Source organism: Plutella xylostella, chromosome 16, assembly GCF_932276165.1.
Source record: "Plutella xylostella chromosome 16, ilPluXylo3.1, whole genome shotgun sequence".
NCBI lineage: Eukaryota > Metazoa > Arthropoda > Insecta > Lepidoptera > Plutellidae > Plutella > Plutella xylostella.
The window spans coordinates 667,652-687,993 of NC_063996.1; the positions used below are offsets into that span (position 1 = coordinate 667,652).

General features: G+C 37.1%; 1 protein-coding gene across 1 annotated transcript in view; it reads right to left on the reverse strand.

Moving 5' to 3' along the window:
* Positions 1–20,342, reverse strand: part of LOC105391378 (somatomedin-B and thrombospondin type-1 domain-containing protein) — a 60,296-nt gene that overhangs the window by 22,628 nt on the left and 17,326 nt on the right. The window contains exon 2 of the mRNA XM_011562845.3: positions 18,277–18,643. Within this exon, the coding sequence (XP_011561147.3) occupies positions 18,277–18,508 (232 nt within the window). The 5' untranslated portion in view covers positions 18,509–18,643. The remainder of the gene's footprint in view (positions 1–18,276; positions 18,644–20,342) is intronic.

Consider the following 20,342-nt stretch of genomic DNA (forward strand, 5'->3'; position numbering starts at 1 on the left):
CTGTCGTGCTGTTCATATATTTAACAAGCAAAGTCAATTAAAATGGACACCACAGCTTTAAATCGAATATATTCATTCATTTTGTTGCCTAGAAAGTAGGGTTTTTAGTTTGAAATGATGGAATCCTGTTTGTACCTACCTAACTAATATTGCTCTATACTATTTCTGCATCGTTATGTCTTCGAAATACCTAGCGAAAAACGCCGAATTCACAGACCGAACGGTCAGTTTATAAGAGGCTTGCAAGTCATCGTGATACTCGAAGTTCAACTGTTTTGTGTTAGACAGAAAGTCAAAACAGCCAAAACAGATATTTTAAATAATATCACGCTAACGCTTGTAAGCCTCTTGTGAAATTAAACTTGTAGTTTTTACTGAGAATTGAGCCGTAATCGTCCTAATACTCTCTATGTCTTCGGATTTCCTCGTCCAGCCACTACGTCTCGCCTGCCTGCTTTATATTTAGTTAAATTTGAAACTTAATATTTTGTACGAAAATAATACCTAACTATACCTATTGCGTTGTATCTGTCGCAGGCAACTGGTTTAATCTCCTGTTTGATTGAACCACTAGCCCGTTCATTGGATGGCGCTGTTCAGTTGTATGACTAGGCCGAACGTTGATTGTACAAGCGTCACAAAACGTCCAACTAGTTAGCTGACTTAAAATCAGTCAGGTGGTGAATAAAACAAATATGGCGTCTAACAGCTAACAGCTGACTCTAAAATCACCTATATTGTTAGTTTTTTGCAAATAAATTAGCTTTAAAGTGCGTTATTTGTGTTAAAATAGTGTGACAACATGGATTTACCTATTATTACGCCGCGGGCGGATAGTTTCAAAGAAAAAAAGTGGCGAAACTGGATAATTATGAACAACAATATGAAGGTACGTTTATTGTTATTGTTTAGTTAATTTGTTAGATAAGAGCTTTGTAACAAAGTCTTTTTGTTGACTCTTGTCTGGTGATGTTCACCCTAACCAGACATTACAAAGTTGCTATACTATATCCCATTCAACGACTTCGCTGAATGACGTTCAGTCAAGACGTCGAACGTTACAATCAACGACTTGACGAGTTGTCGTTTAGTCATACAACTGAATAGCGCCATCCAATGAACGGGCTAGTGGTTCAATCAAACAGAAGATTAAACCAGTTGCCTGCGACATATCCACTGTATTGTAAATTGTTATTTGTGTAATTAGTTTTAAAGTAGTATTCTATTCTATTTTATTCTATTCTAACTGTCCCGAATTCGCATAGCGGTCTTATTCTCTCAATATAAAGCTTGGTTAATCATGATTAGTGATAGTTCTCTTCATTAATCAAGATTTACGAAACTCTACCCGCATTTTTTCAGAGATATACCTACGAAGCAGTGAATTAGCTCGGTTAGAAGATTTGTGACTTCATTCATTGGTACAATGGTTGACCTTAAAACGGTTTGACAGTAAACAAAATGTGGTCAGTTTTTTTTTCTTTTTGTTGTATATCTACGTGGCACACCATCTATGCATATCGTTAATCTAAAATTTCTATAATGCAATTTATTTAACACATCCATAAAAATACATACAGAAAACAATTCATCGCCTATACTTCATTCTGCGATATACAAGGTGTTGCAAAAAGGGTATATTAAGCCGAAACCTACATGTGCAGCATGTCATATCTAAGCCCGAAACTGAAATCAGAATTTCAAAATTCGCGAAAAAAAAAAATTTTTTTCATAGAAACTTTGTTAGTCACTTGACTTTTACTATGGAGAAAAAAAATTTTTTTTCGCGAATTTCCAAATTCTGATTTCAGTTTCAGGCTTAGATATACCATGCTGCACATGTAGGTTTCGGCTTAGTATACCAATTTTGCAACACCCTGTATATATATAGGTACGTGTGAAATACCTGTATACAATCCGCATTTTTTCGGGGTTAAATATTTAATACCTCAATCGTTACTTTACGGGGTTACAAATACATTTTATTATTTGATACCGAATGAAGTGATATCGAAAAAGCGGTGATTTCCCAGCGGGCGCGCCACACGGCGCTGTTATGTCAATATAATATGTTTCCGATTGTATTTCCTTTTAGGTAACGAATACTTTTACGTGATGTGGCTTCTATTCCATATTCTTTTTCATGCTGAGATAGAATCTTACAGAATCTGGATAACTGCATTGCTGTTTTGGAATTCAAATGCATAGATTATCTATTTTGTTTGTTGGATTTTGCCTGTGCGTACTCAATACTGTTCTAAAAACAAATGAATGCAAGTTTCTTGGCTAATAAAAATCTAATTTAATATTATCTATGACTGGTCAAAAAGGCACTATTCATCAAATATTTTATGTACAACCTGAATTTTTTAACAATTTTATCTTTCACCTGTAACTCTTACAATAAAATTAATCTATTACTAATGGATACTTGTCTCTTTTGCCGACTGTACCTAATACCGCCACGGGCCAGCGCCGCTGATGCAAACAGGATTAGACTCAATCAAATAGAGCCGAAATTACATTTTTCTTTCGAATGCGGGTTTTAATCAAGCAGGCAATTGTTTCTCTAATCCACCCCCCCCCCTCTCCCTCTTCCTCTCTCTCTCTCTCTCTCTATTTCACAAATGTAATCGAATTTAACTAGAGCCGGGTGTACGGGTGAAGGCTAGATTGATTGATTTCGTCACCGGATATAATTTAAAATTCCGATTCGATGGTTTTGTTTGTGTTAGATGATATCAGAGCTATGATATACGAGGGCGGGTCAATAAGTCCGTGACTTTTATAATTTCCCGCCACTTAACTGAAAGAACAACACTGCTCCTGTCAACAAGCATCTGTCAGTAGACATCTGTCAAAATTTGCACAAGTTACGTCACTTGGTTTGTGTTTTACACCCGTTCTTAGCAACAACCGCGTGATTTAAAAACATAATGGAAAAAACTGAATTTCGTGTGCTCACTAAGCATGATTTTTTTACGGAAAAAAACCATCACTGAAACCAAGGCTAAGCTTGATAAAGATTATGGGGACTCTGCACCATCAATATCTATGGTTAAAAGTGGTTTACTGAATTCCGTTGTGGCCGTACAAGTACGGAAGATGCCGGACGTCCATGGCACCCAGTTGAGGTCTCTACACCTGAAATGATTGAAAAAATTCACGACATGGTGTTGGCCGATCGGAGATTGAAAGTGAAAGGGATAGTGGAAGCCACAGGGATATTACGTGGCTCACTGGTTTCAATTTTGAATGATCACTTGGGTATGAAAAAGCTTTCCGCAAGATGGCTGCCGCGTTTGCTCACAAACGCAATCGAATGACAACTTCGCAGAGGAGTGTTTGGCGTTGTTAAACCGAAATTCGGACGAGTTTTTGCGCCGTTTTGTATCCGTGGATGAAACGTGGATCCACCACAACACACCAGAGACCAAAAATCAGTCTAAACGGTGGGTTTCTCGGGGTGAATCGGCGCCAAAGAAGGCCAAGGTGGGTATTTTGATGACCTCGAGAAACCTCATTTTTTGGAAGGGATAAAAAAATTGCAGAAACTTTGCACAAAGTGTATAGAGCTCAAAGGAGACTACGTTGAAAAATAAATAAAAAAAATATCCAAAAACCAGTATTTTGTTCAAAAAGTCACGGACTTATTGACCCGCCCTCGTAGTATGAGTGATTGAGTATTTATGTGTCACGGGACTCACGGGTATCTTAGTATGTATTTTTTTTGGCTTTCAGAACAATAATAATAAAATTCTGGTATTTAAAAGATCCCGACGAATTGAGAACCTCCTCCTTTTTTTGAAGTCGGTTAAAAAGACAGTTAAATTAAAATTAAATCAAATTGCAGTAGAAAGCTCAATTCCAGTGAACACCAACTAATTAAACAGTCGTCAGACCGGCTGGACCGACGACCTTAGACAAGCAGACGGTAGTGGCTAGATGAGGAAGGACCAGGGTAAAGGATTGTAGGTTGTAGGGCTCCTTGGGAGAGTCCTATTTCGAGTAGTGGATAGTTATGAGCTACTGATGATAAGAAAACAAATACCTAATTATGTAGAATATTTTATAAATCAATACATGCGTGTGTCCAGACTGTCCAGCAGTGGCCCAATGTTGGAGATGATTATGAATTAGGCATCATAGCATTGTTCAAAAGATTTGTTTTTAATAACAAATATTAAGGTTAAAACTGTAAATTTTCGCACAAGCACGCAGTTAACCCTTGTCAGAATTTCAAGCTGTTTGTTTAACCCGTACGTACATGGTACAATTTACACCCGGTTTTTATACATTTTTTGCTTCCTCTTTTTCCTCTTATTTAGCGCATTCATTTTGGTTTCGTACAAAGCCCCTTTTATAATACTTACCAGTGCTTTCCTGAAATTGCGACAGGGGTGGAACAGAGAGGTTACTTTAGTTTACAGGAAAACGAATGAACGAGAGCTTTCAATCGTTTTCAATGATACGGATTAGCGTCCAACAACGATAACTTGGTAACGGAGTCAAGTGTCAACACTAAAAAAAGTTTATCATGGCGACTAAACTCGCGGGCAATGAAGAAGTTCCACCTACCATTGCCGTTCCATGACACTGGAACTTTTTCAATACTCGTCGTGAGTATTCTTAGTAATTTTTGACACTTACATTGTGTGTTAAAATAAAATAAAATTGGATTAAATTGAATAACGGACTTAAATTAGTTAAACGGATACTACTTAAAGGACTTATAATCATAATAGATACATATTAAGTGGAAAAATGGAAGAAAATAAACATACATAATTTTATTACATAAAAAACCATCCGTAGCAACGATAGCATTCTCTGACTCTAGAGTCACGGATCGCATAACAGCCTTCCTACACTATATTTTACGTAACGTAGACTAACCCCCGTTCTAGGGCCCACAGGAGCAAAAGTTTCCTTCCCCACGCTCGGACCCGCGACATATTTGTCACTTGTCCAACTTGGATAGTGTTCTTGTGAGTCTCAGTGTTGCTAGTTTTAAGCGACATTGTGCTATTCAAGTGCTTTCTGACTTTAAAAATTAAATGTTGTGTAAACTTTCATCGGCATCCCAAGATATTATTATGTGAGTAAGGAGTAACGAAATAATATAAAAGTTATTGTAATTCTGTGTAAATGAATGGAATATAGGACTGTTGAATATACTTGTTACTGAAAAAGGTATTTGTCCACTAAGAATTTATTTAAGCTGATACATAATAATTTGTCCACTTATAAAAAAATACTGATTAGTTTTATTTTGAACATAATCGCATAAAATATAATGTTTTTAAGACTGCCGCGTTATTCCAGCAAAGTCTTCCCTCTAGTTCCCACTAAGGGCGACCACACGCCGGAAGCGGAACTCGCTAGGTGTATACTGTATAAGGCCTCCCGTACGCTATGTGGAGCCTGTGTATTTCAGCGTGTAAGGCTGTTTCTTCCGTGTATAATGTCTTAATGGTTGTCTTTATTGTAATCGTATGTAGGTTTTCATTTATTTCATAGGTAAAATTATGGCATGCAATTAAGTCAGCGTAACTTATAGGGGTGAATTTCCCGCGGCCAAAAATTGCGTGGCATCAATGAAATCGGTACTAAAAAACCAATTTATAATTTTCTAATATTTTTTTCCGGTTAAGTGAAATAGTTATCTATGTGTAGCACTAAATATTTTATTAATACGATTAATGGATATTTTTAAAAAAAATATTAAACCCCCAAATCTTTCATTGCCGTGTCTGTCCCCATGTTACCACGTTTTGTATTATTCTTCATTGATGAAAAAATATTGAGTATTGATAGTTAAACTTAGTTTCATTTGATACATTAATAGTTAAAGTATTGTCACGGAATACATTTATTGAAATATATAAAGAATATAACGAACGGTAAGTGAAAATTCATGTGTCCCAGAACTTCTGTTCATTGCCGTGTCCTAAACATGATCAAGGCTATTGTTTTACCTATGAACTTGGGTGCCCCCCTCAGTGCGCTAATCGTTTCTTACAAGTGTCGCCTAACTGCTCGACATGGAAGGAGGTACATCGGTGCCCGCGTTTTTGCGCTATAGTGAAAATCAGTAAAAATTTTGGGGACTGGACATTTTTTCTTTCATTGCCGTGGATAGATATAACTTCTATAAAATTAAGTTTGTCTTCTAGAGTAAGCATTCAAAAGAAAGCTTTTTGAAAATATTTACCTTATAAAGTGTTTATTTCTTCGAATAGTTAATACTTTTTTAGTTATTTATATATAATGCCTTGTTTTTCATCGCCATGCTTTCATTTCCGTGGCTTCCGTGGCCAATATTTGCTATGGCAATGAAAAAAAAGCCACGGCAATGAAAAAAATTTCATTGCCATGTCTTGTAAAATAATTTGTATTAATTGCCGTGGTTATGTTATTCATTTCCGTGGCCAGGTTATTCATTTCCGTGACTTATGTTTTCATCGCCGTGGTATGTATGATTAGGCAAAGTAACATATCTTTTACCTGTAATACAGGTAATACCGATCACTGACATTACCTACAGAACTAGTCAAATTACCTCTTTCTGCAGTGCGTTAAAACGGGTGCGTATCGCGATGTATAAAAACGAAATATATAAAATTACATTAATAATAACAATCACAACATAATTATAATGAACGTTATGTATAAAAAAGACCGGCGGTAGCTCAGTCGGGTAAGCGCCCGCTTCCCACTCCAATAATGCGGGTGCGAATTCCGGCGCTGACATGTACCAATGTGTTCCTTTGAATTTAAATACAATGTATACCATCGCTCTTACGGTGAAGGAAAACATCGTGAAGAACCCTGCATATCTACCTATAGATTTAGCACATCAAGATAATATGTGAACCCACCAACTCGCTGTGGACCAGCGTGGTGGGAAATGGCCCAAGCTTAGAAAGGCAGCAGCTTAGACCTTGGGGATATGCACATTGCACAAAGGTACATTCGAGAGAGCCAGGTGCAGGTACTTACACCTCCCACAGATAGTAGAATAGAATATAATAGAACATACATCTCTGCAGGAACTCATCTGGATGCTAAGTGGCCTTAATGCTGCTTGCAACGTGTAGGCCTCCGTATGAACTTGGGCAAGATAAAAGTCATGTAGAATGTTCACATAAAACCGGAGCCGGTGATCGTTCGTGAGACAACTATCGAAGTTGTGCAATAATATGACTACCTGAGGCAGACTATTCGGCTAGGCAGAAGCAACTTCGACAAGGAGGCTGAAAGGCGCATCCAACAGTCTTCAACCATTGCGCCCTGCCAGTTATGACATATGGTGCAGAGGGTTTTACCTTTTTTGGCCTAAGATTTATTTGCCTAATCTCTTATTGCATAGTAACGTTTGGTCAAAGTCTCGTTTCGCCGAAAATTGTATGGCATAAGTCTCGTTTAGTAAAAAGTTATTTCGCATAATCTTATTTAGCCTAATAACGGTATGGTCAAATCTCAAATAGCCTAACAATACTATGGCATAGCTTATAAAAACTACTAATATTCATTTGGCTTTAACTTTGACGAATCGTCTCCCTATATAGCGCAAACTGGTGCCTTGCATTAGGTATTTAATTTTCCGCTATGTGGGTAACGCTTTGCTGCGCTCCGCTTTGCTTTCGGCGAACATGTGCACCTAACATACTCCTCCTCGCTTTGCTCGTCGTAGTACCTACCTTTAGGTTTCAATCCCATGGGGTTTAATGGCGATTGTAATAATTATAATGGTCATTCACTTTCGATATTTTGATCATTCAATATCGTGATTTTCGGGATGTAGGAGAAAAATACCACAATTTGTACATTTAAAACATACTGAATATAGTATTTATTAAGATAATATTAGGAGAAACAAGATTATACCAATAAGAACAATTTGAGCAAACGAGACTTAGATGTTTCAAGTTTGTGCCAAAAGAGTTTTAGACGAAACTTGTCTTATGCCACATAAGTCTTGGCAAAGTGATGATTCTACCAAAAAAGTTTAGACCTTACGAGTTATGCGAAATGAGTTTAGGATAATAAAGATTAGGCGAGACGAGGGGAACCCGGTGCAGAGACCTGGACACTGACGGTGAGACTGGTCCACCGATTTAAAGTCACTCAGCGTGCTATGGAGAGAGCTATGCTTGGGGTTTCTCTAATGGATGGTATCAGAAAAGAAGTTATACGTCAGAGGACTAAGGTTACCAACATAGCTGTCAAAATATGCAAGTATAGGCAGGTAGCCGGTAGTGGCTGGATTCGGAAGACCGAGGACCGAGTGTTGTGGCGCTCCTTGGGAGAGGCCTATGCCCAGCATTGGATGATTATAGGCTGATGATGACAACATGTACATTTCATATTATTATACCAATTAAAATATACTATGATTTAGCATTAAGTTCATAAAAAATTCTATCATATCACATAATGTGTGTTAAATTACACAACACCATCAAAACCTTTAGCACCACAGCCTAAAGATAGGTGCGATAACGAGAAAAGCGAGGAGGAGCGGTTAAGTGCACATGTTCAGCAAAAGCGAAGCAGGGCTACATGGGGAGACGCTCTATGTTTAGGTTTTGGTGCAAGGAGTTTTGACTGCGTTATTATTATTGGCGCTATGTAGGGAGACGCTTAGCTGACCAATTTGTGCACCTAACCGCACACGCCTATGTTTATATGTTGGTGCTAGGTGCTTTGCCGGTGTTGTGTAATTCAGCATAGAGAATATATGTCATTTTAGAGTATATTTTATGAATTTTATTTAAAATGAACAGTATACATATTGGGTATTATACCTTATAAAAATATAGATGTTATAGGTAAGGTTTATTATATGTTGTGAACGTTATTAGTGTGAAATGAAACATTTTGTTTTATACTTCGCAATACGGACCCCACAATGCAGTAGCAAAAAGTAAATTCTCTAAGTATAGAGAATTCCATACTATATTCTTATTTTTTTATACATACTGTCGTTCTTTCTTTCGTTCCAATATCTATCCAAATATTTCTGCCATACATGCCTGTCTAAGTTTGCGTTTCCCTCACAGTCTTTTTTAAAAATTGCAGTGGATTGATTCTTTCATTTCCATTTTATACAGTTCTTTCATTGCCGTGGAAGTTTGTTTCATTGCCGTGGGCCTTTGTTTCATTGCCGTGGACGCTTGTTTCATTGCCGTGAACGCATGTTTCATCGCCGTGGCACGAAATTTTTAATCATCTGTATCTCGTTAAGTTTTTAACTTATCTGCTACTGATAACATTAAAAGGCCAAGATGTTCACGGATTTATCTATTTATTATAATATTTATTAATTGCAAGTTTACAAGTAATGGTGAATACTAAGTAAGTACAAAACGATCACAGAGTATGTATATCCAGATAATGAAGTTGACAGTTCATAGTATTATTCTGTGTTGGCTGCGTTCACCTCAACACCCTCTCCTGAACGCAGACCCATTGTGCTGAGGTGCCGGTCATGCTTGAGTCTTTGTAGGCCCTTCGTGAGTGCATCTGCAACCATGTCCTCTGAGCATTGATATTTGAGGCTTATTTGTTTAGCTTCAATTTTCTCCCTTATGAAGTGGTATCGCACGTCTATATGCTTGCTGCGTGCGTGGTATACGTCATGACCTGCAATACTAAGAGCACTTTGATTATCACAGTACACATCAAATGAATCATTGGATAGAGAAGGCCAAAAATCCTCCTGCAACTGCTTAAGCCACATAGCCTCTTGAATAGCTGAAGATAGGGCCATATATTCGGCTTCTGTACTTGATAATGCAACTGTGGGTTGCCTTTTAGAACTCCAGCTTATTGCTGCACCCTGAAATAGAAATATATATCCTGTGCAGGATCTTCTATCATCAGTGTTGCTGGCCCAGTCTGCATCGCAATATCCAACAATATTACCAGCGTCACATTTGAAGACAAGTTGTAAGTCCTTTGTTCCTTTCAGATACCTGAAGACTCTTTTCAAAGCTGCCCAATGCTGAGCTGTTGGTTGGTTATTAAATTTACTTAAAGTGTTTACTATATATGTTATGTCAGGACGTGTTCCTTGTGACAGATACAGTAAGCAGCCAATTGCCTCTTGATAGGGAATATTCCTTAAAATTTCCTCTTCGCTTTCAGCTTTCTTCAAGTTGACACTAGGGTCACATGGTGTTGATACTGCATTACAATCTGACATAACAAATCTTTCAAGTATTTTCTCTATATAAATTGTCTGGCTGACATGAATTTCATCACCACATTGCTTGATTTTGTATCCCATACATTGTTTCACTTCACCCATGTCTTTCATCAGAAATTTTTCTTTCAGTTTCAACTTGACCACTGATGCGGTTTCTTCATCATTAAAGAAATACATTAGGTCGTCGACATATACAGTGATGAACAGGATATTCTTATCATTTACTATTCTGTAGTAAATACACGGATCTACCTTGGACCGTGTCAGACCAATCTGGAGGAGTGCTTTATTGAGCTTCTTGTTCCACTGCCTGCTAGCTTGCTTAAGGCCATACAGAGATTTGTTCAGCTTACACACCATATGTCCTTCTTCGTAGTTGGGTGGCTGACACATGAATATTTCCTCTTCTACATCTCCCTGTAAGAAGGCTGTTACAGTGTCCATTTGATGTATTCGCAAATTGTATTTAGCAGCCACTCCAAGTAAATATCTTACTGAGCTATATCGGACAACAGGAGCGTAAACTTCATGATAGTCGACTCCTTTGGTCTGTCTGAATCCTTTTATCACCAGTCTTGCTTTGTATCGTTGAATGTTACCATTTTCATCCCTTTTTGTCTTGAAAACCCACTTGCAGGGGATTACTTTTTTACCTTCAGGTAGTTCTACTAAGTTCCAAGTATTGTTTTGTAACAGAGCTTGATATTCTTCATTCATAGTGGATCGCTGTCAAGATAGCTCATGGTGGACTCACTGTTCATGCATATGTATGATCTGGGCTGGTAGAACTCGTTTCTCCTGCTAGGTCTTTGTTTGTTTTCAGGGCTGGTGTCTACATCACTTCCACTGGGAACATAAGTCTCATCATTTGGATCAGAGTTTGTATCTTCCTCGTGAGTACTTTCATACAATAATTCAGAGTGTGTGCTTGAAGTGGTTTCATTATAACTTTCATTTTCATTATTTTCAGGTGCTGTTTCAGTCTGTGACAAAGGTAGGTATACTTTATTCTGTTCATTTAAAATGTTTTCCTTTTCTCTTGATTTATCTTCTAACTGTGTTCTATTTTCAACAACTTCTTGTACTTTTACTTCCGATTCTAAAGTATTTTTCTTTTCTTTTTCAGGTGCTGATGAAGACTTTTCATTCACCGTGTTATTTTCAGAAGCAAATGACTGCACTGTGTTTCTCTTTGCTGTGCCTTCCAAGAATATTACATCTCTACTCATGTATACTCGTCTGCTCTGAGGGTCTATAAATCTGTAGCCCTTAGTACAAGCACTGTACCCGACAAATATTAATTTATGTGACTTGGCATCTAATTTTCTTCTTTGTTCTTTTGGTATGTGCACCATAGCTTCACATCCAAAAACTCTCAGGTGACTTAGATCCGGCGCTGTTCCAGTCCACATCTCTTCTGGAGTGATGAAGGAGAGAGCTCGTGTTGGGGAGCGGTTGACAATATATGCAGCTGTGCCCACCGCTTCAGCCCAATAGCCCATCTGTAACATGGCATTAAATAACATACATTTAGCACGTTCTATCAAAGTTCTATTCATTCTTTCACTGAGTCCATTTTGTTCTGGAGTATATGGATTGCTTGTTTGGTGTAGAATACCACAATTCTTTAAATAATTACTGAAATGTTGGTTGATATATTCCTTGCCATTGTCACTTCTTAATGTTTTAATTTTACAGTTCAGTTCATTTTCTACTCTGTTTTTGTACTCTTTAAATTTCTCAAATACTTCTGATTTAGACTTTATAAAGTAAACAAATACTTTTCTGGAGTAATCGTCTATGAAAGTCACAAAATACCTTGCTCCTCCAATTGAAGTTTGTTGCATCGGACCACATACATCTGTATGGATGAGCTCTAGCAATGATGTTGCACGGGAGCTCGCTCTTTGGCTATCACTGGGGAAAGGTAGCCTTGATTGTTTCCCTTCAATACATGAAATGCAGACAGAACTTTCTTTCTCTTCAGACAGTTTTACACCAGTAGCACAGTTTGTTATTTTATTTAAGTCTGTAAAATTCAGATGGCCCATTCTCAAGTGCCATAAATAGGTATTATTATTATCTGTTGTTGCTGCCATAGCATGAGCTGTTTTTGTATGTAGAATGTAAGTATCATTTATCTGACTAGCCATTGCTACTTTTTCTCCATTTTTATTGAATATCTGACAGCCATGCTCATCAAACTGCACCTTACATCCACTCTTTATTATCTTGCTGATTGATAACAGGTTTGCTTTTAAATCAGGAACATATAGGACATTGCTCACCTGAATCATACTGGTACTGCCATTTATGGAAGGTACACATATTTCAACCTTGCCACAGCTTTCAACATGCAGCATCTTGTCATCAGCAATGCGGACATGCCGCACTGGTGGGACTGTCTCGTCTTGCAACCACTCCCGGTGCATCGTCATGTGCATGGCGGCGCCTGAGTCGAGATACCACTTTGCAGAGTCATTGGATGTTAAGGCTGAAAATGCAGCAACAAAACCATTACTTTTATTATTATCATGATTATCTTTCTTGTTTTTAAACCAGCAATTCTTTCCTAAGTGCCCATACTTGTTACAGTTGAAGCATCGGGGGCCCTTAGACTTAGACTGTTGTTGATGGCTATTTCTGAACAATTTTTTAGACGAGTTTGTGTAAAAAGCTGAAGTGGCACTGCTATCCTTTACTTCTTGAAGTAATTTAGTTTTAATTAAGTCTGCACTTATCTTTACACCGGAACTCTCCAATCCCATGATCATTGGCTTATATTCATCTGATAAGCCTGCAAGCATCAATGTGCCCAACCACTCATCATCAACGTGGAATTTTATGTTTCTTAGTTTGTGGGCTGCTGACATGATCTTGCTTATATAATCTTCAACACCGTTACTTGTTTCCAGACTTGTATTAATTAAATCTCTGAGTAAATTTACTTTTCTTGATAGACCAGAATCCTCGAAGGCCTTTTTTAAATTTTCCCATACCTGTCTCGCGGTCGTGGCTTCTTCTATGTGGATATATAAAGACGGATCCACCAGTAGAATGATCTTAGTTTTGGCTTTTGAGTCCTTCTTCGCATCTTTAACAATGTCAGCCTCAATACATTCCAACAATTCTTCATGTTCCAAAAAAGTCTTCACACTAAAACTCCATGTGGCATAGTTATCCCGGCCTTTTAGCCTTTCGATGCCATTGTGGGCATTAGAACTCATCATGAAGCTGATAACATTAGAAGCTGAAAAATGAAAACCGGCGAAAAAAATCCTTTACGGTGGCCACGCGAGTTTCACTTTTAGGTTATTTTTTCAAAATATTGTTAATTTATTTATTTTTACTGAAAATAACACTAGGTACGGGTCGGCCCATAACCTGATAACATTAAAAGGCCAAGATGTTCACGGATTTATCTATTTATTATAATATTTATTAATTGCAAGTTTACAAGTAATGGTGAATACCATGGAAGTAATAATACAACAGGAATGCGCACTCACCAAAATGATGCAAACAAAAATAGACCTAACGAATTCACCTTAAGATTTATATTTGAAGTGAAAGAGGCCGCGAGCCGATAGAGAGGGTTACCACAGAGCCCTTCCTCTCTTTCTAACAATTGCCAGGATTTAGTTGTGTAAACTTTAGTAGATTTTGTACGAAGAGAGCTATGCAAAAAAATCTTAAATTAACTCATAGACTACTGTATACCATATCATTTTCAAAAACAAATTTATAATAAATCATTATAAACATGTAATTTTAATGAAATATTTGGTATTTGTATGAATAATAATTTCATAAAAAATATTGGTAGTTTTTCTAAATACTTTACGACAAGACCGAAGTTTTCAAGATGACGGATGACGTTTATACTGTTGTGAGAGATGTTATGGTTAGGGTGACCATTCATTCGTACTTTTGAATCACTTTCCATTAATTAGGACCTGTTTCATTCAACTTTGAGGAGCATATTGAAGGACAGATTTAATTTAATTCAATTTAATAAGGAACCTACTTTCCCCACGGAAAATAGAATAGAATAGTAAAACGTGTAAATAAAGAAGATCCAATAAATACATTGTATTATACTCATTATAAAAATGTGTCTTAATTGATTTCGCTCATCTTATTATTTACGTCAATCCTAACTCTCTAATAAAATTAAAACCAGTCCATCTTAAGCCGCATACAGACCGGCCCAACGAACGCCAACGAACGTTTTTCGTTGACCTTCGATGCTGCAATCTTCCCTGTATTATGTATGAATAATATCCATCGTTGGGATCACCGTTGGCGTTCGTTGGGCGTTTGTTGGCCCGGTGTGTACGCAGCTTTAGTAGAATTTGGTAAAAAGACAGATTGTTGTTGCTAGTTCAAACCTTGGGAATATCTAATTTATATGGAAAAAAACATATCAATATTACATTGCAGTTTGCGCTGCATCAACACATCTATACAAATTTTACCTTCACCCCATTTGTTTACTCAATTGTCATATCACCTAAATACATTCGTACCTACATTGCAATCGAATTATTCGAATAATAGGTGACTTTGAGACCATCGACACCTATTCGCGACATGATAGATTAGAAGTGATGTCTCATGAATTACCTAAAATTATGGTCACCAAAAATAGAAAGAGATGGAGGGCTCCGTGCTGACTATCTCTGTCGGCTCGTTTTTTCGGTGCAGTGCGCATTCCTGTTGTATTATTACTTCCATGGTGAATACTAAGTAAGTACAAAACGATCACAGAGTATGTATATCCAGATAATGAAGTTGACAGTTCATAGTATTATTCTGTGTTGGCTGCGTTCACCTCAACAGCTACCCATTTAGTAAGAACACTAACATTAACAAAAACTTTAATAAAAGCGTTTTTCTAATATAAAAAACCTTAAGATAAAAAAGTCCACGGAAATGAAGATTTTTTAGGACTTGTTGAAATCCACCCATAGAAAGTTTCACCTTCCCGCTATGAAAAGAGAAACAGTACATTAACTACTTATTATTAAAAAAAAATTAATTATAACGAACCACAAACAACACAATCACAAATTAAGAGTCCTACACAAAAGCGCAAAAAACTCACAAAGCAAAAATTTTTTTTTTAAAACACGCTCATAAAAATCCTGTGTGCACTTCACCGTTCCTTTGCCGAAAACTTTAAAAAAAGCAAAAGGGTATTTTATTTTCCCCGCGCACTGCTCATGTGTGGGCGTAATGGACAGTCGTTTAAAAAATAGCCTCCATTTATGTAACTGGCAGTTTCGGAGAATCGTCAGCGACCATTGATGTGTTTACTTAAAAAAAATAAAAAATGCACTGCCTGTATATTGGTATCGATCACGAAGCATAGACTACCTTCTACCATACTAGTTATTATTCTGTGCTTCTACGAGTATCTACACTCTCACTCGGACACTGAGAGGTTTTCATACAACCGTAAGTTTATTTTTAATGACTAACCAATAAAGAAAATTACTACTGTCACATCGTATGAAAACGTTATGAACGCCATCCATGATTTAGTTATTTTTTACCTATATTAATGAGCTGTCAGAAAATTTCTTTGACTTCACTACTCTTTTAAAGATCTATCAGTTTTAAGCCTGGAGTTCAGGGAATAAACGCACCAGCGGTAATCTTTTAAAGGTGATGTGATGTGAGTGGATTACGGCACCGAAATTAAATAAAGTTGCAAAACTCTAGGGCCGAAAATACCGAGCAACTAAAGGCGTAAATAACATATAACCTCAAATATATTAAACAGCCATAATGGCGGCTTGGCGGGAAAATAAAAGATGGCGGATAAAAAAACGGGAAACAATTTTGCAGCAATTTTCCCCGGCTATTGAAGCTCAATTTGTTCGAAAGCAAAATAAATGCACCGGTATTTTTCAGCTATTTTTAGGGTTCCGTGGATTTGTAAACGATAGTGAAAGGGCGAAAATAAATCTATCTAACTTGGATAAAATCGAAAATGAGTTGATTATATTCAGAAATTTACGTTACCTTGTACAAGGGCTCGAGGTTTGCTACAACTATGGTATTTTTTTCCACCAGACAACACGATTTTTCAAAAATATTGATACATCAAGCAGAATGAAAAGGTTTTACACGAACCCTAAATAAACAGCTCCAGCTGAGTCCTGTTTTTACGATACCAAAGGAAATTGTTAGGTCTCATTTTGTTATTTATGTTCACTGCGAGTTCCCGCCACTTGAGGTTGTACAAAGAGCTGAAACTTGCCGTGTAACTGAACGGAATATTATGTTACATAGCGTATTTTTATACTCGATTTCATTGGAAAAGTAGTGATGAATAATGATTTATTTTATTGCACTGTTGGATTGACAAAGATAGCTCCTGCTGTAGGTTATCTAATGCACAGATTAAGATCTTATGTACCGAATGTAAGTGTTGAACCTTACATATGTATATCAGCTACAGAAATAAAGTTCCTAAATATAGCTTTTTATACGGTATTACGCAATGCTGATGCAGCTTAACTTTACTATATAGCTTCCACAATGTTATTGTATTTATGACGTTTCCTTATGTCTGGTAAGTAAAGTTGGTTTTCCTTTGCAGTCGTCAAAAATGTAAGGGATTTGAACTGTCTAAAAACCAATAATATAATGGACAGAGTATAAGCGTCATAAAAAGCTCCTAAAAAGTTTGTATAGGTAAGTAGGTAGGTACCTATCTATCATAGAAAAATAAAACTATCGAGAATATCGAGATGTCCAGCAAGAAAAGTTTGTAAGTTTTTTCACTCGCCGTCCAGACAGGATTCCATTCCAAACTTGAAAATTCAAAGGTTGAGGAACTTCTTCGCGCTTCAAACTTTTCACTTTTGCAACCGGCGATACACCGAAGCATTTTTCAAATTCCGAACTTTCCTCGCTGGCCAGTTGCTAAGAATTCAATATTCAAACTTGGAAGCCTCGCCGCGGCGGAATCGCATCGGAAAATGAGTGCAATATTTAGGAATCGAGTACTCGAGTACCATCGACTCGACGCATATAGTTAATATTTGAAAACGAAGCGAGATGCCGGCAACTTTTGAGTCAATAAAAGTTGCTTCAACGGAAATTGCTTTGCGATTGTTTTACTCTCTTTTTGCTGTTGCCTACCTATTGGAAATTTACTGTCTATTTTAGTTTTGTAAGTATTGTAAATATTGTATTTTTTATATTATTACAGTGTAAAATGAGACAGACTTGATTAATATATTCCTGGAACAGAGTTCTGAGAACTGTTGGTTATTGACTGTTGTCTATTAGTCAAACTCTAGTCAACTGTCTGAATTTCAATAAATTTTGACGTTGAGAAATAACAAAGCATTGTTAAAACAATCGTAAGAAAATATAACTTCGAGTACACATAGTTACTAGGAAATACCTGCGTAATTCTGAGTAGTCAATTCCATTTAAGTATGTTACCCTAAATTCCTTTGATACTGGAAAACGTTTATGTGTCAAAGGTCAAATGGGGACGATAGACCACTATACGTGACTAATTAGGAGCTCATTTACACTACAGCACCAACTTACAATGACGATTCCTAGAAAAACACATCAAAGAAGATGGCAGTCGCTTTAAACCGACAAAAGACGTGCAATTTGAATTCAAAAATGGAATGCTTGGATCCAATTTAAAATTTTCTTCGCGATGCAGAAATACTGGTAGGATTATACGGTTAGTTACCTTTGCCTGCAATTACTAGCTCGTTAAAAAAAGTCAAAGACGACGAGAAAAAAGGGCCAAGAATGAATCGTTAATTATTTTACTCTTGGGTTTAGTTCTATGTTTTTTTAGGTTTTTGAAAAGCCACTTTTTTATGTAGCCTGGTTAGTGTCCCACTGCTGGGCAAAGGCCTCCTTATAAATACCCACTATAAAAACTAAAAACAATAGCATATTTAGGTATGTTTTTTTATTAATTAATTACTTATGATGATGATGAAATGCCTAATTACTTCCCCAAAATCTTAGCGATTCCTTCTTCCCATCCGCCACGGAACCCAAAAACGGCATCTTACCTCCGCAAGTCGCTTTAAAATCCGGACAGCAGTCCCCAAGCTTCAGGCAGGCGTGGTCGCAGTAGCACGGCTTGTCAGTCAGGTCCTCAATGATGGCGTTCTGATGCGCCTTCTGCACCACGCAAGAGCTGTCTCTCCCGGGGCAGCAGAGGTTGGCGTCTCGGCAGTAGTTGGCCCCGCAATGACCCGCCAGGCACACCGCACTCGCGAAGCACAACCAATAACGAAGCATTTTCGGACTGGCCACTCACAAATTCCCACGAAAAAGTGACGGCTATTATTTTTTCTTTTTCTGCCGTAACTTTTTAATTTTTTCGTTCGAAAACGGTGTTTGTCATTCCTATTTGAACTTCCGCTTGGTCACGATCTGGAAACAAAAGAAAAACGCTTATAGATTTTTCCGAAGCAATTTTCCGAGTCTGATTGGACGGGATGGGAATTCGTTAATTACATCAAAAGATTGCAACTTCGTTTGAAAATGGAAATGCGTAATTATCTCGATCGGGCGACTCGTCCTTTGAGACGTAAAACGGTATCAGAAGAAAATGTAGAACTTAGAATAATAATATGTTAATGTAAATATGAAGGTAATTCAACAGCACGTAATCCTACATCAATAAAAAAATATGATTTCACTTTTTAGATGACCAAAAAGCAAAAAGTACAGATACTAATCTAAATGAGTGTACATTGCACAAAAGCATTGTTAATATAAGAGGGGTTCTCTAACGCTGACCGTAAATTGTTCCTTAAAAACTGCTCTGCCTTAAATTTACGCAAGGCGATCAGATTACTCCGTGGCAGACTGTACCTAGGTGTAAAATAATTGTCAGCAGAAGTTATCATTATCAGATAAGAACAAGACGACATCCCAACTTCTTGAGTCTCGACTTGGTTAAGGCTTTGTAACATTGTAACTCGCTCTTTCTATCTGGTTTCCCTTTCCGACCATTAATTCATAATTTCCGAAACTTTGCCAGTCTCGGCCGTTTGAATCAGAGAGTTCAGATATAGACTGGGGTAGACGCGGCTTACTAAGCAAATCCTAGCTTTAAGTGATCCCTCTACATCATGAAACACACACTAAAGTCTATTTTTTTCTCTCAGATACTAAAGAGGTAACTTGACAATTGAAGTATTACACTTACGAGCAATGAAACAGTTCCAGTGACAAAAGCACAATATAAATCCTGAACGGAAAATGCTATTAATGACACCGTCTGCAATATTGAAGTACTCGTAAGTACCTACATTTAACAGCGCATCTGAATATTAATTCGCCTCGTTAAAGGCTGATTTATCAATAGTCAGATAAAAGTTATCTGAGGAATAATTCTGATCCTGTCACATGTGAATGTTTCTAATAGACAATGGCATCAACAATTTTATTCCTCATATAGCATGATTTTTGATCTGAGGAATAAAATTGTTGCTGTTACATCTGAATATTTGTATTAGACAATGACAGGAACAATTTTATTATGCAGATAACACTTATCTGACCATTGAAAAATCAGCCCTAAAGCGTTTAAATTTTCGGCGCATAGACGGTGTCTTGTCTCATCACGACCCATTACGTCCCCACTGCTGGGGCACGGGTCTCCTTCCAATGAAGGAAGGGATTAGGCCTAGTCCACCACGCTGGCCAAGTGCGGGTTGGTGTCTTGTCTACCTCAGTTTATATTAGAAGTCTTGGGTTTAAATTTCAGCTTCAGAAAATACTGAATGTTGCGCGCTACAATGTTTTTAGTCGATTAAGTAAATAAGTTATTTAACTTGTGTATTTGTTGCTTGATGATGTTTATTATTTAAGACTTCCAAGGAAAAGTTTTGTTATACATTGTGAATTAAGTGCGATGGAAGTTTATCTTAAAAATATATTCTGGTACTTACTAACTCATTTCTACTTACGATGGACAAAAAATACCTTAGACTTCACGTAAAAAAAAACACTTTTAATATACAGTATTTTTACTATAAATTAATAGTATTTATTGGTACTAACCAGACTATTGAGTATGAAATACCCGAGTCCGCGTTGTTCTATGAACCAGACACATATTGTA